The sequence below is a fragment of the Stomoxys calcitrans genome, chromosome 4 (genome assembly GCF_963082655.1).
Source record: "Stomoxys calcitrans chromosome 4, idStoCalc2.1, whole genome shotgun sequence".
In the NCBI taxonomy this organism is placed as follows: domain Eukaryota; kingdom Metazoa; phylum Arthropoda; class Insecta; order Diptera; family Muscidae; genus Stomoxys; species Stomoxys calcitrans.
In genome coordinates, this window is record NC_081555.1 from 123,431,512 (window position 1) to 123,449,835 (window position 18,324).

General features: G+C 37.9%; 1 protein-coding gene across 1 annotated transcript; it reads left to right on the plus strand.

Annotated features, from left to right (window-relative positions):
• The first annotated feature begins 368 nt into the window (after positions 1-368).
• On the plus strand, positions 369-2,124 carry LOC106095982 (uncharacterized). The gene is made up of 2 exons (XM_013263467.2): positions 369-588; positions 854-2,124. Exons 1-2 carry the CDS (start codon positions 514-516, stop codon positions 1,799-1,801), a joined length of 1,023 nt encoding a protein of 340 aa, XP_013118921.2. The 5' UTR covers positions 369-513; the 3' UTR covers positions 1,802-2,124.
• Positions 2,125-18,324: the final 16,200 nt, after the last annotated feature.

Genomic DNA, 18,324 nt, shown 5'->3' on the forward strand with positions numbered 1-18,324 from the left:
TTTTTTACACTTTTTTTCTAAAGCAAGCTAAAAGTAACAGCTGATAACTGACAGAAGAAAGAATGCAATTACAGAGTCACAAGCTGTGAAAAAATTTGTCAACGCCGACTATATGAAAAATCCGCAATTACTTTTTGGGCAACCCAATAGAACACAATAAACTGCTACAACAACAACAACTGTCGCTTAATACCGCTGATTGTCCTCGACCCACTGCAGTAATCTTAGCATGTGAACAGTCCAATATAAGAAATAGCGTACCAATTCCAGTACAGTCCTTTCTGTTTTGTTGCAGAGTTGCAACCAGTATTTGTTCATTTCACAAAGTTGTCGAAGACGATAACAACGCCGTTGAAACAACTGTCTGCTTTTCTATCTCTTCTGTTGACGCGCCATTCTGCTTAGAAAAATCGACATATATTGTTGAAGATATTCAAGTTTTTGTATTAAAAACTCTTTATGTGGTATTGAATAATCTTTCTTTAACATCAAGTATAAGAAAACTACCCAGTTATGGACAAAAATATAACAATTAAAACTGAAAAACTTGATGATGAAGATGTAAAGGCTTCCACAGCAGAAATGAAGGTAAATGTGTTTGAATGTTGCTTTTTAAAACATTTAAACGTTCCATTGGTTTTTCTGCCCATTCCTTAGAGGCAAATTGCACAAAAATAAACCATAGTCAGGTATGGTGGACATAACATTTGTTTTGAACGGATGAAATGCAGTGCAATTAACGGATTCTTGAAGAAACCCCAAAAAATACTGGAGCCATGTGTGTGGCCTGTATATCTTGGGCAATGTTAACTTAAAGCGTTGATCGTAATCCTTTTCAACCTTTTCATTACAGAAACCAAAATCACATAGACGCAAAAAACTACGTCGCCTTGCTGAGGAAACCGCACAACAGACTAACAACAAACATGTGAGCAGATGTAAGCGCCTCCTTTTATTCACCGCACTCTTAACCTTTACCATCGCTTTGCTTATGGGCCATTATTATAGACAAAATAATTCCAATAACCAACATATACTCAAAGAGTTTCTTAAGAACTATCGCAACCAGTATACTCAGATTATACATGCCAAGCAAAACTACTGTGACCAACAACAGTCATTGGCACAAACGGAGCTTTTTGAACGCATAAAATCCTATCGTATCGTGAATCAAGATAAGACGCTGCAACATATTGAAATGGCCCTAAGGAATGAAAGCGATCTAAATGCTGTGGCTCTTGTGGGCCCAGTAGGTGTGGGCAAAAGTCTATTTATGCGGGCTATGATAGAAAATTTCCCCTGGCAGGAGAATGTGCGCACTTATGCCTGGAATACTTATGCCAGAGATGAGGCCGACAAGTTTCATACATTACAGAAAATGATTGACCAGCTATCCGATTGTGGTCAGAATTTGTTGGTTGTAGAGGATTTGCGGCCGCACGATCGTGATGTTGTGGCATGGGTAAATCAACGAGTACAACAATCCATAGCAAATCAACAGAAGCGTGTTATTGTTTTTTATGTATTCAGTTTGAATACCATGTTGCCACAGCCACAATTCAAGGAATCCAAAATGATGGTGGAAATATTGCCCGACACCAATGTCATACACTTCAACGCAATTGGAGAATCTGAACTAAGAGACTGCATTGAAAGGGAATTAGATTTGGCAGATTTAAAATTAAGTTCCCAACATGTTGACGAAATTGTTGCCACAATTGATCCCTTTAAATCGGGCTGCAAAAATGTCATTGCCAAAGTACTAATGTTTGGCATAACCAAAGCCAAAGACAACTTGTAATTTTTGCTACAAGATGATAATGAGACTAGAATATGTGATTGTAGAAATGCCAGAAATGTTTTGTTTTGTTTAAGTTTAGTTTTTTTCACAACTACTTATATGTATTTATTTAATTTCGAACCACAACATTGGACGACTGAGATTTTTTGTGTTATTGTAAAACACCTTCATCAAGCCTAATATGTTTATCTCCTCCGTATTCTATCGATGTTATGTACTACAATATTTATATGTATACATTTTATACTGTAAGATATCTTTAAAGAACTGATTTGAAAAGACAAGTGCTCAGGTGAGCAAATAAATAATTATGAATTTGTTAATAGTTTGGTTTTCTACTTTAATGAAATATTTTGACCATAATCATTTAAACTAAGCCCTTCCGAGCCGAAGATGTTGCTGGGGTCATAAGGAGAGCCGAGCTGACTTAGGCTATCGGCCCCGGCGTTCATGTTTAGGCATATGGGTTACTACTAAATGACTTCCCGGCTGTGAACACCACGCAGTCTGGAACATTGAGGTCCGATATGTGTGGTGTTCATTGCTGTCACAAGAAGCTTAGCTGCCAGCTATCGGGCGCGTCCACATGTTGCGAATAGTGGAATGTTCCAATGTAGCTGCAACGGCCCAGTAAGTGGCCGGACGGCATCGGCTCTTGCACAAACACTGAGTGCCTATGGGAAGGCGGGTTATTGACGCCTTTAAATAACCAATGACCACGAAGACGGCCATGGCAGCCGGTTGTACGTACCGGATTAACCCAAAGAAGTCATTCATCGGCAAGGGCTGCCGCCTCAGTGTACAACACACTGCCACAACAACAACCAGATATGGGGAAGTTCGAATGTCAACGAAAGGGGTGAACTGCTTATCGAATATAAGATGCAATCTGGCGAATTGAAATAAAGGGGATAAACTAACCTTTATTACCAGGAACAGGCAGGGGGCACTAGATATTACATTTGTATATAAGCGCAAGGATATGCGACTGGAAAGTGTTGGACGCCCACAGCTTCTCAGATCATCGTTTCAGCCTTGGAGAAAATACTGCAGAAGTGGTCCCCCGGCTAAACAGAACAAGTAAAAGCGTGCTAAGTTCCACCATGGATCGCATTTGTCGAGTTCTTTTCCCGGCATCTCTTCTTAGGCAAAACAGGATATAAGAAAAGATTTGCTCTGCTATTAGAGCGATATCAAGATATGGTCCGGTTTGGACCACAATTAAATTATATGTTGGAGACCTGTGTAAAATGTCAGCCAATTCGAATAAGAATTGCGCTCTTTGTGAGCTCAAAAAGTAAAATAGGGAGATAGATTTATATGGGAGCTGCATCGGGCTATGGACCGATTCAGACCATAATAAACACGTATGTTGATGGTCATGAAAGAATCCGTCGTACAAAATTTCAGGCAAATCGGATAATAATTGCGACCTCTAGAGGTTCAAGAAGTCAAGATCCCAGATCGGTTTATATGGCAGCTATATCAGGTTATGAACCGACTTGTACTTTATTTGACATAGTTAGTGAAAGTAACAATAAAAAACGTCTTGCGAAATTTCAGCCAAATCGGATAGGAACTGCGCCCTCAAGAAGCTCAAGAAGTCAAGTCCCCAGATCTGTTTATATGACAGCTTTATAAGGTTATGAACCGATTTGAACCATATTTGGCACAGTTGTTGGATATCATAACAAAATACTACGTGCAAAAATTCATTCAAATCGGATAGGAATTGCGCCCTCTAGAGACTCAAGAAGTCAAGACCCAAGATCGGTTTATATGACAGCTATATAAGGTTATGGACCGATTTGAACCATACTTGGCACCGTTGTTGGATATCGTAACGGATAAGAATTGCGCACTCTAGAGGCTCAAGAAGTCAAGACCCAAGATCGGTTTATATGGCAGCTATATCAGGTTATGGACCGATTTGAACCATACTTGGCACAGTTGTTGGATATAATAACGAAAAACGTCGTGCAAAATTTCATTCCAATCGGATAAGAATTGCGCCTTCTAGAGGCTCAAGAAGTCAAGACCCAAGATCGGTTTATATGGCAGCTATATCTGGTTATAAACCGATTTGAACCATACTTGGCACAGTTGTTGGATATCATAACAAAACACGTCGTGCAAAATTTCATCCCAATCGGATAAGAAATGCGCACTCTAGAGGCTCAAGAAGTCAAGACCCAAGATCGGATTATATGGCAGCTATATCAAAACATAGACCGATATGGCCCATTTACAATACCAACCGACCTACACTAATAAGAAGTATTTGTGCAAAATTTCAAGCGGCTAGCTTTACTCCTTCGGAAGTTAGCGTGTTTTCGACAGACAGACGGACGGACATGGCTAGATCGACATAAAATTTCACGACGATCAAGAATATATATACTTTATGGGGTCTCAGTCGAATATTTCGAGTAGTTACAATCAGAATGACGAAATTAGTATACCCCCCATCTTATGGTGGAGGGTATAAAAAGGCGGTTGGGGTTAAATTTCAGCACAAATTCTGCATGTCTATTCCTTCTAGATTAGATAGTGGAAACTAAGGAGAATATAGACTTAATGGTCAAGCGATAGGCCCCGAATGACTTGCTCGTGTCAGCATGTCCTAGTGTCAAGCCAAGGGTCAAGCAGCAACCGCCATGGTGGACCCCAGCTGAAGGGGTCTTGCATATGGCTTATGGCTGGGCTAGACCCATAGGTCTCAATGTTAACTCAAAGAAAACTAAAATATGCATGTTCGCGAGGAAAACGAAGGTGGGCCAATTTAATGCATCACGTTGCCCCTTCTCAGATCATCGTTATATTACTTTCTGCCTTGGAGAAAATACTGCAGAAGTGGTCCCTCGCCTAAACAGAGAGAGGCGAATTGGGTTAAATTTCGGCACAAATTCTGCACGTCTATCCCTTGTAGACCAGAAAAGAAAGAGGAAACTGAGGGGAATATAGACATAATGGTCAAGCGGAAGGCCCTCAATGACTTGCTCGTGTCAGCATGTCCTAGTGCCAAGCCAAGGGGTAAGCAGCAACCGCCTTGGTGGACCCCAGCTGAAAGGGTCTTGCATATGGCATATGACTGGGCTAAATCCAGGGGTCTCGATGCTAACCCAGAGAAAACTAAAATATGCATGTTCACGAGGAAGATGAAGGTGGGCCAATTTAATGCATCACGTTTCCCCAATAAGACGATTTCGATATGTGACAAGTTCAAATACTTTGGTTGGACAGGAAACTGAATTGGAAGTGTTACATTCTAATACTGGAGGCCACCGTAGCGCAGAGGTTAGCATGCCGCCTATGACGCTGAACGCCTGGGTTCGAATCCTGGCGAGACCATCAGAAAAAAATTTTCTGCGGTGGTTTTCCCCTCTTAATGTTGGCAACATTTGTGAGGTACTATGGCATGTAAAACTTCTCTCCAAAGAGGTGTCGCATTGCGGCACGCCGTTCGGACTCGGCTATAAAAAGGAGATGTCCATAGTGACATGGGGCGGTTTAATATACGCACCCTCTTTTCAATCTAACCAATCCTAACCAATGGCCACCCTTTTCCCGCGGTAATCGGTCCTTTGAGGAGCATCGCAATCTCTATATGAAGATGTGTCTACAACAACAACACTAAATGACCAAATTTCCCATGAACATTCCACTAAGGAACACAGGATAATTCTCTCATGTTAATGAGAGTTATGTCGAGTCCGAACGGCGTACAGCATAGCGAAACAACTTGGTAGAGAAGATGTAACATGGCAGGATAACTCACAAACATAGCAAGCAAAATATTTCTGGTGTTTACGTCGACGTCATGAGCGGACTTGTTTACATCAGCGCCACGGTGGCCTCTAAGCCACCTGATTATACCTTTAAATTATGGCGCCGAGTTGTCCCTGTTCTCAAGCTGGGAAGAATAATTTATTTTAAAAACAAATTTTTACAAATATTACATTTATAGTGACACCGGCACTTAGGTGGGGACACTGTACCAGACATAAACCCACCTAGGGGAGTAGCATGGAACACAATTAAGTATTTTGTAAGTAGCACGGAATTCCTAACTTAGATTTTCATTTTCAAGTTTCCTTTTTTTTGTATTTAAAGCACACAACAATTCGACTTAGGTCTATGTCCATAATGGCATGGGGCACACTAATATCTGCACACTCTTTTCAACCCAACCTAACCAATAATTATATTTTAAACCAAACTAAACTATATGTTCCTCTAGGACACATATTTTAGTACATACAGTTATTTCCGAGTAAGGTGCTTATAAATTTTTAATGAAATTTTGAATTTTTGAATGTATTGTAATATGAACAAATTAATGACTATTTCTCTCTAGGACGCATACTTTAGGAAATTCAGCAAAGTTTTCAAAGTGCAAATTCGATTTTTAATAGATTTTCGATGCGAACTTTTGAATGAAGTCTCGAATAAAGCCCATTTCCCTCTAGGACGCATAGTTTAGGAGATACAGTCATTTTAAAGTTTTTAAAGCGAAACTTAAATTTTATTTTTGAATAGAGTAACGAATTAAGGCCCATCTCCCTCTAGGACGCATAGTTAAGGAAATACAGCCATTTTAAGTTTTCCAAGTGAAATTTCGATATTTAATGTATTTTCAATGGATTTTTTAAATTTTTTTGAAGGTGTTACGAATTAAGGCCGATTCCCCTCTAGGATGCATAGTTAAGGAGATACAGCCATTTTAAGTTTTCCAAGTGAAAATTCGATTTTTAATGGATTTTCTATGGATTTTTTGATGGAGTCACGAATTAAGGCCCGTTTCCCTCTAGGACGCATAGTTAAGGAGATACAGCCATTTTAAGTTTTCCAAGTGAAATTTTGAGTTTTAATGGATTTTCAATGGATTTTTTAATTTTTTGATGGAGTCACGAATTAAGGCCCATTGCCCTCTAGGAGGCATAGTTAAGGAGATACAGACATTTTAAGTTTTCCAAGTGAAATTTCGATTTTTATTGGATTTTCAATGGATTTTTTAATTTTTTGATGGAGTCACGAATTAAGGCCCGTTTCCCTCTAGGACGCATAGTTAAGGGATACAGATATTTTAAGTTTTCCAAGTGAAATTTCGATATTTAATGTATTTTCAATGGATTTTTTAAATTTTTTGAAGGTTTTACGAATTAACGCCGATTTCCCTCTAGGATGCATAGTTAAGGAGATACAGCCATTTTAAGTTTTCCAAGTGAAAATTCGATTTTTAATGGATTTTCTATGGATTTTTTGATGGAGTCACGAATTAAGGCCCGTTTCCCTCTAGGACGCATAGTTAAGGAGATACAGCCATTTTAAGTTTTCCAAGTAAATTTTGATTTTTAATGGATTTTCAATGGATTTTTTAATTTTTTGATGGAGTCACGAATTAAGGCCCGTTTCCCTCTATGACGCATAGTTAAGGAGATACAGCCATTTTAAGTTTTCCAAGTAAATTTTGATTTTTAATGGATTTTCAATGGATTTTTTAATTTTTTGATGGAGTCACGAATTAAGGCCCATTGCCCTCTAGGACGCATAGTTAAGGAGATACAGACTTTTTAAGTTTTCCAAGTGAAATTTCGATTTTTATTGGATTTTCAATGGATTTTTTAATTTTTTTTTTCCAAGTGAAATTTTGATATTTAATGGATTTTCAATCGATTTTTAAATTTTTTGATAGAGTCACGAATTAGGGCCCATTTACCTCTACTACGCATAGTTAAGGAGATACAGTCATTTTAAGTTTTCCAAGTGAAAATTCGATTTTTAATGGATTTTCTATGGATTTTGTAATTTTTGAGGGAGTTACGAATTAAGGCCCATTTCCCTCTAGGGCGCATAGTAAAGGAGATACAGCCATTTTAAGTTTTCCAAGTGAAATTTCAATGATTAATGGGTTTTCTAATGATTTTGCAATTTTTGAGAGAGTAAAGAATTAAGGCCCGTTCTCCTCTAGGACGCATAGTTAAGGAGATACAGCCATTTTAAGTTTTCCAAGTGAAAATTAGATTTTTAATGGATTTTCAATGGATTTTTTAATGGAGTCACGAATTAAGGCCCCTTTCCCTCTAGGACACATAGTTAAAGAGATACAGCCATTTTAAGTTTTCTAAGTGAAATTTCTTTTTTTAAGGATTTTCAATGGATTTTTTAATTTTTTGAGGGAGTCACGAATTAAGGCCCGTTTCCCTCTAGGACGCATAGTTAGGGAGATACATTCATTTTAAGTTTTCCAAGTAAAATTTCGATGTTTATTGGATTTTGTAATTTTTGAGGGAGTCACGAATTAAGGCCCTCTAGGGCGCATAGTTAAGGAGATACAGCCATTTTAAGTTTTCCAAGTGAAACTTCGATTTTTAATGGATTTTCAATGGATTTTTAATTTTTTTTGGAGTCACGAATTAGGGCCCATTTCCCTCGAAGACGCATAGTTAAGGAGATACAGCCATTTTAAGTTTTCCAAGTGAAATTTCGATTTTTAACGGATTTTTTAGTTTTTTGATGGAAAAATTTTTTCCAAGTGAAATTTCGATTTTAAATGAATTTTTTGATGGATTCACGAATAAGGGCCCGTTTCCCCCTAGGACGCATAGTTAAGGAGATACAGCCATTTTAAGTCTTCCAAGTGAAATTTCGATATTTAATGTATTTTCAATGGATTTTTTAATTTTTTGAAGGTGTTACGAATTAAGGCCCATTTCCCTCTAGGACGCATAAGTTTTCCAACTGAAATTTCGATTTTTAATGGACTTTCAATGGATTTTTTAATTTTTTGAGGGAGTCACGAATTAAGGCCCGTTTTCCTCTAGGACGCATAGTTAAGGAGATACAAACGTTTTAAGTTTTCCAAGTGAAATTTCGATTTTTAATGGATTTTTTAATTTTTTGATGGAGTCACGAATTAAGGCCCGTTTTCCTCTAAGACGCATAGTTAAAGAGATACAGCCATTTTAAGTTTTCCTAGTGAAATTTCGATTTTAATGGATTTTCAATTGATTTTTTAATAATTGATGGAGTCACGAATTAAGGCCCATTTCCCTCTAGGACGCATAGTTAAGGAGGTACAGCAATTTTAAGTTTTCCAAGTGAAATTTCGATTTTTAATGGATTTTCAATGGATTTTTTAAATTTTTGATGGAGTCACGTATTAGGGCCCGTTTCCCTCTAGGACGCATAGTTAAGGAGATACAGCCATTTTAAGTGTTCCAAGTGAAATTTCGATATTTAATGTATTTTCAAAGGATTTTTTAATTTTTTGAAGGTGTTACGAATTAAGGCCCATTTCCCTCTAGGACGCATAGTTAAGGAGGTACAGCCATTTTAAGTTTTCCAAGTGAAATTTCGATTTTAATGGACTTTCAATGGATTCTTCAATTTTTTTAGGAAGTCGCGGATTAGGGCCCGTTTCCCTCTAGGAAGTTTTCCAAGTGAAATTTGAAGTTTTCCAAGTGAAATTTCGATTTTTAAAGGATTTTCAATGGATTTTTTAATTTTTTGAAGGTGTTACGAATTAAGGCCCATTTCCCTCTACGACGCATAGTTAAGGAGATACAGCCATTTTAAGTTTTCCAAGTGAAATTTCGATTTTTAATGGATTTTCAATGGATTTTTTAATTTTTTTTTGATGGAGTCACGAATTAAGATCCGTTTTCCTCTACGACGCATAGTTAAGGAGATACAGCCATTTTAAGTTTTCCAAGTGAAATTTTGATATTTAATGGATTTTTTAATTTTTTTGAAGGGGTGACGAATTAAGGCCCATTTCCCTCTAGGACGCATAGTTAAGGAGATACAGCCATTTTTAGTTTTCCAAGTGAAATTTTGATTTTTAATGGATTTCCAATGGATTTTTTAATTTTTTTTGATGGAGTCACGAATTAAGGCCCGTTTTCCTCTACGACGCATAGTTAAAGAGATACAGCCATTTTAAGTTTTCCAAGTGAAATTTCGATTTTTAATGGATTTTCAATGGATTTTTTAATTTTTTTTGATGGAGTCACGAATTAAGGCCCGTTTTCCTCTACGACGCATAGTTAAAGAGATACAGCCATTTTAAGTTTTCCAAGTGAAATTTCGATTTTTAATGGATTTTCAATGGATTTTTTAATTTTTTGATGGAGTCACGAATTAAGGCCCATTTCCTTAATCCGTTAAGTTAAGGAGATACAGCCATTTTAAGATTTCTAACTGAAATTTCGACTTTTAATAGATTTTTAATGGATTTTTTAATTTTTTGAGGGAGTCACGAATTAAGGCCCATCTCCCTCTAGGACGCATAGTTAAGGAGATACAGTTTTCCAAGTAAAATTTAGATTTTTAACGGATTTTCAATGGATTTTTTAATTTTTGGATGGAGTCACGAATTAAGGCCCGTTTTCCTCTACGACGCATAGTTAAAGAGATACAGCCATTTTAAGTTTTCCAAGTGAAATTTCGATATTTAATGGATTTTCAATGGATTTTTTAAATTTTTGATGGAGTCACGAATTAAGGCTCGTTTCCCTCTAGGACGCATAGTTAAGGAGATACAGCCATTTTTAGTTTTTCAAGTGAAATTTCGATTTTTAATGGATTTTAAATGAAGTCACGAATTAAAGACCATTTCCCTCTACGACGCATAGTTTAGGAGATACAGCCATTTTAAGTTTGCATAGTGAAATTTCGATTTTTAATGGATTTTTGACGGAGTCACGAAATAAGGCCCATTTCCCTCTACGACGCATAGTTTAGGAGATACAGCCATTTTAAGTTTTCCAAGTGAAATTTCGATTTTTAATGGATTTTCAATGGATTTTCTAATTTTTTGATGGAGTTACGAATTAAGGCCCATTTCCCTCTAGGACGCATTGTGAAGGAGATACAGCCATTTTAAATTTTCCAAGTGAAATCTAATTTTGACGGAAAATTTTTTTCCAAGTGAAATTTCGATTTTTAATGGATTTTTTGGTTTAGTCATGGATTAGGACCCATCTCCCTCTAGGACGCATAGTTAAAGAGATACAGCCAGTTTAAATTTTCCAAGTGAAATTTCTATTTTTAATGGATTTTCAATGGATTTTTTAATTTTTGCATGGAGTCACGAATTAAGGCACATTTCCCTCTAGGGCGCATAGTTAAGGAGATACAGCCATTTTAAGTTCTCCAAGTGGAATTTCGATTTTCAATGGATTTTTTAATTTTTTGATGGAGTCACGAATTAAGGCCCATTTCCCTCTAGAACGCATAGTTAAGGAGATACAACCATTTTAAGTTTTCCAAGTGAAATTTCGATTTTTAATGGATTTTCAATGGATTTTCTAATTTTTTGATGGAGTTACGAATTAAGGCCCATTTCCCTCTAGGACGCATTGTGAAGGAGATACAGCCATTTTAAATTTTCAAGTGAAATCTAATTTTGACGGAAAATTTTTTTCCAAGTGAAATTTCGATTTTTAATGGATTTTTTGGTTTAGTCATGGATTAGGACCCATCTCCCTCTAGGACGCATAGTTAAAGAGATACAGCCAGTTTAAATTTTCCAAGTGAAATTTCTATTTTTAATGGATTTTCAATGGATTTTTTAATTTTTGCATGGAGTCCTTAACTATGCGCCCTCTAGGGCGCATAGTTAAGGAGATACAGCCATTTTAAGTTCTCCAAGTGGAATTTCGATTTTCAATGGATTTTTTAATTTTTGGTGGAGTCACGAATTAAGGCCCATTTCCCTCTAGAACGCATAGTTAAGGAGATACAACCATTTTAAGTTTTCCAAGTGAAATTTCGATTTTTAATGGATTTTCAATGGATTTTCTAATTTTTTGATGGAGTTACGAATTAAGGCCCATTTCCCTCTAGGACGCATTGTGAAGGAGATACAGCCATTTTAAATTTTCCAAGTGACATTTCGATTTTTAATGGATTTTCAATGGATTTTTTATTTTGTTGATGGAGTCACGAATTAAGGCCCATTTTCCTCTAAGGAGATACAACCATTTTAAGTTTTCCAAGTGAAATTTCGATTTTTAATGGATTTTCAATAGATTTTTTAAATTTTTGAGGGAGTCACGAATTAAGGTCCATTTCCCTCTAGGACGCATAGTTAAGGAGATACAGCCATTTTAAGTTCTCCAAGTGGAGTTTCGATTTTCAATGGATTTTTTAATTTTTTGATGGAGTCACGAATTAGGGCCCACTTCCCTCTAGGACGCATAGTTAAGGAGATACAGCCATTTTAAGTTTTCCAAGTGAAATTTCGATTTTTAATGGATTTTCAATGGATTTTTAAATTTTTTGAAGGAGTTACGAATTAAGGCCCATTTCCCTCTACGACGCATAGTTTAGGAGATACAGCCATTTTAAGTTCTCCAAGTGGAGTTTCGATTTTCAATGGATTTTTTAATTTTTTGATGGAGTCACGAATTAGGGCCCACTTCCCTCTAGGACGCATAGTTAAGGAGATACAGCCATTTTAAGTTCTTCAAATGGAATTTCGATTTTTAATGGATTTTTTAATTTTTTGATGGAGTCACGAATTAGGGCCCGTTTTCCTCTAGGACGCATAGTTAAGGAGATATAGCCATTTTAAGTTTTCCAAGTGGAATTTCGGTTTTTAATGGAGTTTTTGATTTTTTTAATTAGTCACGAATTGAGGCCCAATTTCCTCTATGGCGCATAGTTAAGGAGATACAGCCATTTTAATTTTTCCAAGTGAAATTTAAATTTTTAATGGATTTCCAATGGATTTTTTAATTTTTTGATGGAGTCACGAATTAAGGTCCATTTCCCTCTTGAACCCATAGTTAAGGAGATACAGCCATTTTTAATTATCCAAGTGAAATTTCGATATTTAATGGATTTTTTAATTTTTTGGGGGAGTTACGAATTGAGGTACATATCCTTCTAGGACGCACAGTTAAGGAGATAAAGCCATTTTATTTCGATAGTTAATGGAATTTCAATCGATTTTTTAATTTTTTGATGGAGTAACGAATTGCGGCCCATTTCCCTCTAGGACGCATAGTTAAGGAGATACAGCCATTGTAAGTTTTCCAAGTGAAATTTCGATTTTTAATGGATTTTCAATGGATTTTGTAATTTTTTGATGAAGTCACGAATTAAAACCCATTTCCCTCTAGGACGCATAGTTAAGGAGATACAGCTATTTTAAATTTTCCAAGTGAAATTTCGATTTTTAATGGATTTGCAATGGATTTTTTAATTTTTTTAATGAAGTCACGAATTAAGGCCCATTGCCCTCTAGGACGCATAGTTAAGGAGATACAGCCATTTTAAGTTTTCCAAGTGAAATTTCGATTTTTAATGGATTTTCAATGGATTTTTAAATTTTTTGAAGGAGTTACGAATTAAGGCCCATTTCCCTCTACGACGCATAGTTTAGGAGATACAGCCATTTTAAGTTTTCCAAGTGACATTTCGATTTTTAATGGATTTTCAATGGATTTTTTATTTTGTTGATGGAGTCACGAATTAAGGCCCATTTTCCTCTAAGGAGATACAGCCATCTTAAGTTTTCCAAGTGAAATTTAAATTTTTAATGGATTTTCAATGATTTTTTTAAATTTTTTGATGGAGTCACGAATTAAGGCCGATTTCCCTCGAGGAGGCATTGTTAAGGAGATACAGCCATTTTAAGTTTTCCAAGTGAAATTTCGATTTTTAATGGATTTTCAATGGATTTTTTAATTTTTCGATGGAGTCACGAATTAAGGCCCATTTCCCTCTAGGACGCATAGTTAAGGAGATACAGCCATTTTAAGTTTTCCAAGTGTATTTCGATTTTTAATGGATTTTCAATAAATGTTTTCCATTTCCCTCTAGGACGCATAGTTAAGGAGATACAGCCATTTTAAGTTTTCCAAGTGAAATTTTGTTTTTTATGGATTTTTTTAATTTTTTGATGGAGTCACGAATTAAGACCCATTTTTCTCTAGTGCGACACCTCTTTGGAGAAAAGTTTTACATTGCCACAGCTGAAAATTTTTTCTTATGGTCTCGGCAGGATTTGAACCCAGGCGTTCTGCGTCATAGGCGGACATGCTAACCTCTGCGCTATGGTGGCCTCCTGATGTAGCTCCCATATAAATCGATCTGACGATTGCCCTGAGGTCGCAGTTATTATCTGATTTCGCTGAAATTTTGCACAACGACTTCTTCTACGACCTTTAATATGGTCTGAATTGGTGTATAACCTTATTTAGCTCCCACCTAAACCGATGTACCGATTTGAGTTCATCGGCCCACATAAGGCGCAATTCTTATCCCATTTGGCTGAAACTTTGCACAATTACATCCACTATGGTCTGCAGCATCCAAGCTAAGTATGGCCCGAATCGGTTCATAGCTCCAACAGTATAGTAGTCCTTATTCATTATCCTTTGTTTGCCTGCAAAGAGTTACCGGGTAAAGAACTTGACAAATTGGATCCATCGTGGATGGTATAAAAGATTCGGTCCGGTCGAAGCACGCTTATACTTGTTTTAAATTAATTTCTTTAAATTCAGTTTGTAAACTGTTGCCACCCACGCCTTTTCATAAACAATCTCAAAACCCTTGCCATCACTTCCCATTACTTTAAAGTTTTAACAACCACCGGTTCCCAAGTGCTGCAAAGTAACTGCCTAAATAAATAAACTATGCAATGCATATGAAGAGCAAAACTCATGAAAAACTCGATTACAGTGAAAATAGAGGAAGTGAAAGGAAACACGACTTGTAATTTTTCTTTTTGGAGTTGGTGAAACTTTACCTGGCTTTCTTCCGGGTGTTCTAATTGCGGCACAATAATATGAAAAAAAGCAATTAAAATGTTGTCGCTCAAATGAGTTGAAAATAATTTCATTAAAAATGTAAAATGTATGGAGACAACAAATTCGTAGTAGTTTTCTATACAAACAAGAGTCAAGGACAATAGATGGAGTCGGTTTAGGTTACGTTAGGTTTTAGAGGCAGTCTGCAATCAGATTCACTTGACATTATACTAAAAGCATAATTTAAAATTAAATAAAAAAAAAAAAATAATAATGTTCACATCAGCTAATTCAGACAAGTTTTCCCAAAAATAAGAATCTAGAGCGGAATTCTGTCTTCTTGCTAATGCGGTAAACAGACACGATAGATGTTCTGTAGTATCCTCTTCCTTGACATTCTCAGACCTGTCATTCATTGACCTACGGGCTTATCCTGAATACTTAGCTTAGATTTCGCCAGAGCTATTCCCACAGATACCAGTTGCCCTGGAAACTGTAAGGTAGTATCTAGCTTCGTATGCTCGTTTGTGCTCGGAGTCCCCAGGCAGCGCTAAGAATAACATGTCCGTCTATGACGCTGAACGCCAAGGATCAAAAGGCTCACATGCTTTAAATGACTCGTTTTTGTGGCACAATAATCGTTTTGCCCCTTTAAATTGTAAAAGAAAAACGAGTCGTTTTCAGAGCATTAAAAATGGAAAACGTGTCTTTTGCTCAAAACAGATTTGGTCTGAACATAGTATAAGACAGGGAGTCGGTCTATCAGACACAGCTTGTAATTAAACCGGTGATACATCATTAGGGCCTGGGGACTTAAAGGAGTAGAAACTTCTTATCGCCCAAAGGATTTTCGGCTCAGACACAATTTCCCCAATACCCTCCGACGAATGCATACCAGTGACAAACTCTTCCGGCGCCACGTTGACCGTTGGAGAATTGCCCGGCAAAAGTGTATTGACGAGTAGTTCAAGTGTTGCCTCACTAGACCTTGGCCATATATTCTCTGACTTCTGAATATACCCCATTGTAAAAGGTCTCGAGGACAGAATCTACCTCAGCCTAGAGGCCACAGATGTATGATCCACGGAGCTGCAGAATTCCACCCAGGATTTGTTCTCAGCTATTCTAAGCTCGCCCTTATATTTTCTTAGCTCAGCCTTACAGATGTCCCAATCGTGTGTTGCTCTTGTGGCTTTCGCCCTGTGGAAGAGTTTTTGGCTGTGCTTCCCTAGACCAACCAGCTCTGGTGTCCACCATGGCGGTCGCTGTTTGCCCTTTGGCTTGGCACTAGGACATGCTGACACAAGCGAGTCATTCAGAGCCGTCGTAATGCGCTTGACCATTTTGTCTATATCCTGCGCAGTTTCCACTGTCTTCTTTTGGTCTAGAAGGAATAGACGTGCAGAGTTTGTGCCGAAATTTATCCCAATCCAACTTTCTTCTGTTCAGCTGAGGGGTAGTAGTCCCTGCAGTGCAGTATTTTCTCCAAAGCTTAAACTTGTATAACGATGATCAGAGAAGCTGTGGTCATTCAACACTTCGCATTCGCATATCCTTGCGCTTATATCTTTCGATACACAGGTAACGTCAACTACCTCCTGCCTGTTCCTGGTAATAAAGGTCGGTTTATCTCCTTTATCGTCATAGTCAGGATCGATAAGGGAGATAAATAAATCGCCAGATTGCAACTTGTAATATATTCGATAAGAAGCTCAACCTTTTCCTAGACATCCGAACTTCCCCATATCTGGTGATATGCATTAGCATCACTTCCTACAATGAGTCTCTTCTTTCCTGCACAAGCGGCTTCAACCAGCAACTTAAGGCTTGAAGGCGGCATCTCTGAATCGTGTGTCATATATAGGGAAGCCTGCCAGTGATGAGACTTGTTTATTTCAAGGTTGGCTACTACTAAATCTTCATTGCTTAGCGACGGAAGAAGAAAAACACTTAGACTACTTTTTGCAAGAATACAGGCTTTGTGTCTCCCATTCCCCGTACCCTTGAGTAGTTTATATCCCGAAATTCTTAGTCCATGAACCATTCCTGTACACATACATGGTTCCTGGATAAGAACCGCGTTAAATCATTCTGCCACCAGGAGGACCTTTAATGCCACAGAAACGGCCTTACAATGATGGAGATTTATCTGCAGAAACTGGACCATAGTCAGGATTCAGAACCACCACTGTTGAGTTAACCTCGTCTTCGGATTCCGCCAGCAGTTCATCCTCACAAGATTCGTTAGATCTTGTCATGATGAGCTTCCGTACGCATCCAGGGGCAGGAGAGAAAGCAGTGGAACCACTCTTCTTCAGGACACTGGACACTTGCGGTGTGGGCAATTACTCCTTAGATGCTTCACTAACAGCTGCTGTCAAAGTGCTTTTTAAGGACCGTTCTGCCCCGTTGGCGCTCACCTTGAGCCCAACCGGATGATCCACTTACACAGGGCTTGTCGTGTCCAGTTTCGATGCCTTTCCCTCCTGTTTCGATTGTGACAGGGATTTTCAGTCTCTTGCAATCCGCCAGACTTTAGCGATGGGGTCGATAGTTCCTCAGGCAAGTGTTCAGCAACAACGGCTGAGTCGTGTCCTGATTCCCCAACCCCACCGCTTCTATAGACCTTAAGTTCCAACTTGTTGAAACCGTAGAATACAACTCCTTCAGACTTGTTGTGGTCTGCAAGCGACAGCCGGAGTTTAGTGCGAATACTGCATGTTTCCGGTCACCATTAGCTTCATCCAATCTACCAATCTTCCAGACGGTGGTTAAAAGATTTGGATTACATTCCCTTAGTCTTTCAAGTATCGATTCAGGATCTGGGGGAATCCTTGGTATCCAAGCATGCGCCATTGGTCGAGAAGGAATATCTTACTTCTTGACTAAATCTAGTGCTGCACCTGGCCAGATCTCACCAAGTTTTTTTAGCCCACAACGATACATTTCATTTGAGCGTTGATCCCCGAAGGCAATTAGTTTGAATCTTGATTGTCATGACATTTTAAGTCGAGCTAGCCATGTCCGTCCGTCTGTCTGTCGAATGCGCGCTTACTTTCGAAGGAGTAAAGCTAGGCGCTTGAAATGTTACACAAATACTTCTTATTAATGTATGTCGGTTGGGATTTAAATGATCCCAATCGGTCCATGTTTTGATATACCGCCATATAAACCGATCTTGAATCTAGGCTTCTTGAGCCTCTAGAGGGCGCAATTAATATCAGATTTGTCAGAAATTTTGTACAACGGCTTCTTACCTTGGCCTTAAACATGCGTGTCAAATATGGTCTGAATCGGTCTATAGCCTAATACAGCTCCCATAGAAACCGATCTCTCTTACTTCTTGAACCTCTAAAACACGCAATTCTTATACGAATTGGCTGAAATTTTACACAATGACCTCTACTATGGTCTTCAACATTCAGTTCGATTATGGTCCCAATCGGACCATATCTTGATATAGCTCCAATGGCATAGCAATTATTTTCTGTAATCCTTTGTTGGCCTAAAATGAGATACCGGGAAAAGAACTCGACAAATGCGTTCCATGATGGAGGGTATATAAGATTCGGCCCGGCCGAACTTAGTACCCTTTTACTTGTTGGCTTCTAGCATTAACAGAAAATCCCGTTCAGACAGATTCATAAATTTTATCCGAATTTTGACACTGGACTTAATGATCACAGGACTTAAATACCCTACACCATCAATGTGGTACAGGGTTGTTGTTGTTGTTGTAGCAGTTTATTGTGTTCTATCTTT

Excerpts from the sequence above, each read along its gene's own strand:
- LOC106095982 (XM_013263467.2), top strand. The coding sequence starts at position 514 with ATGGACAAAAATATAACAATTAAAACTGAAAAACTTGATGATGAAGAT. Across the intron at positions 589-853 it reads CTTCCACAGCAGAAATGAAG|AAACCAAAATCACATAGACG; the intron begins GTAAATGTGTTT and ends TTTTCATTACAG.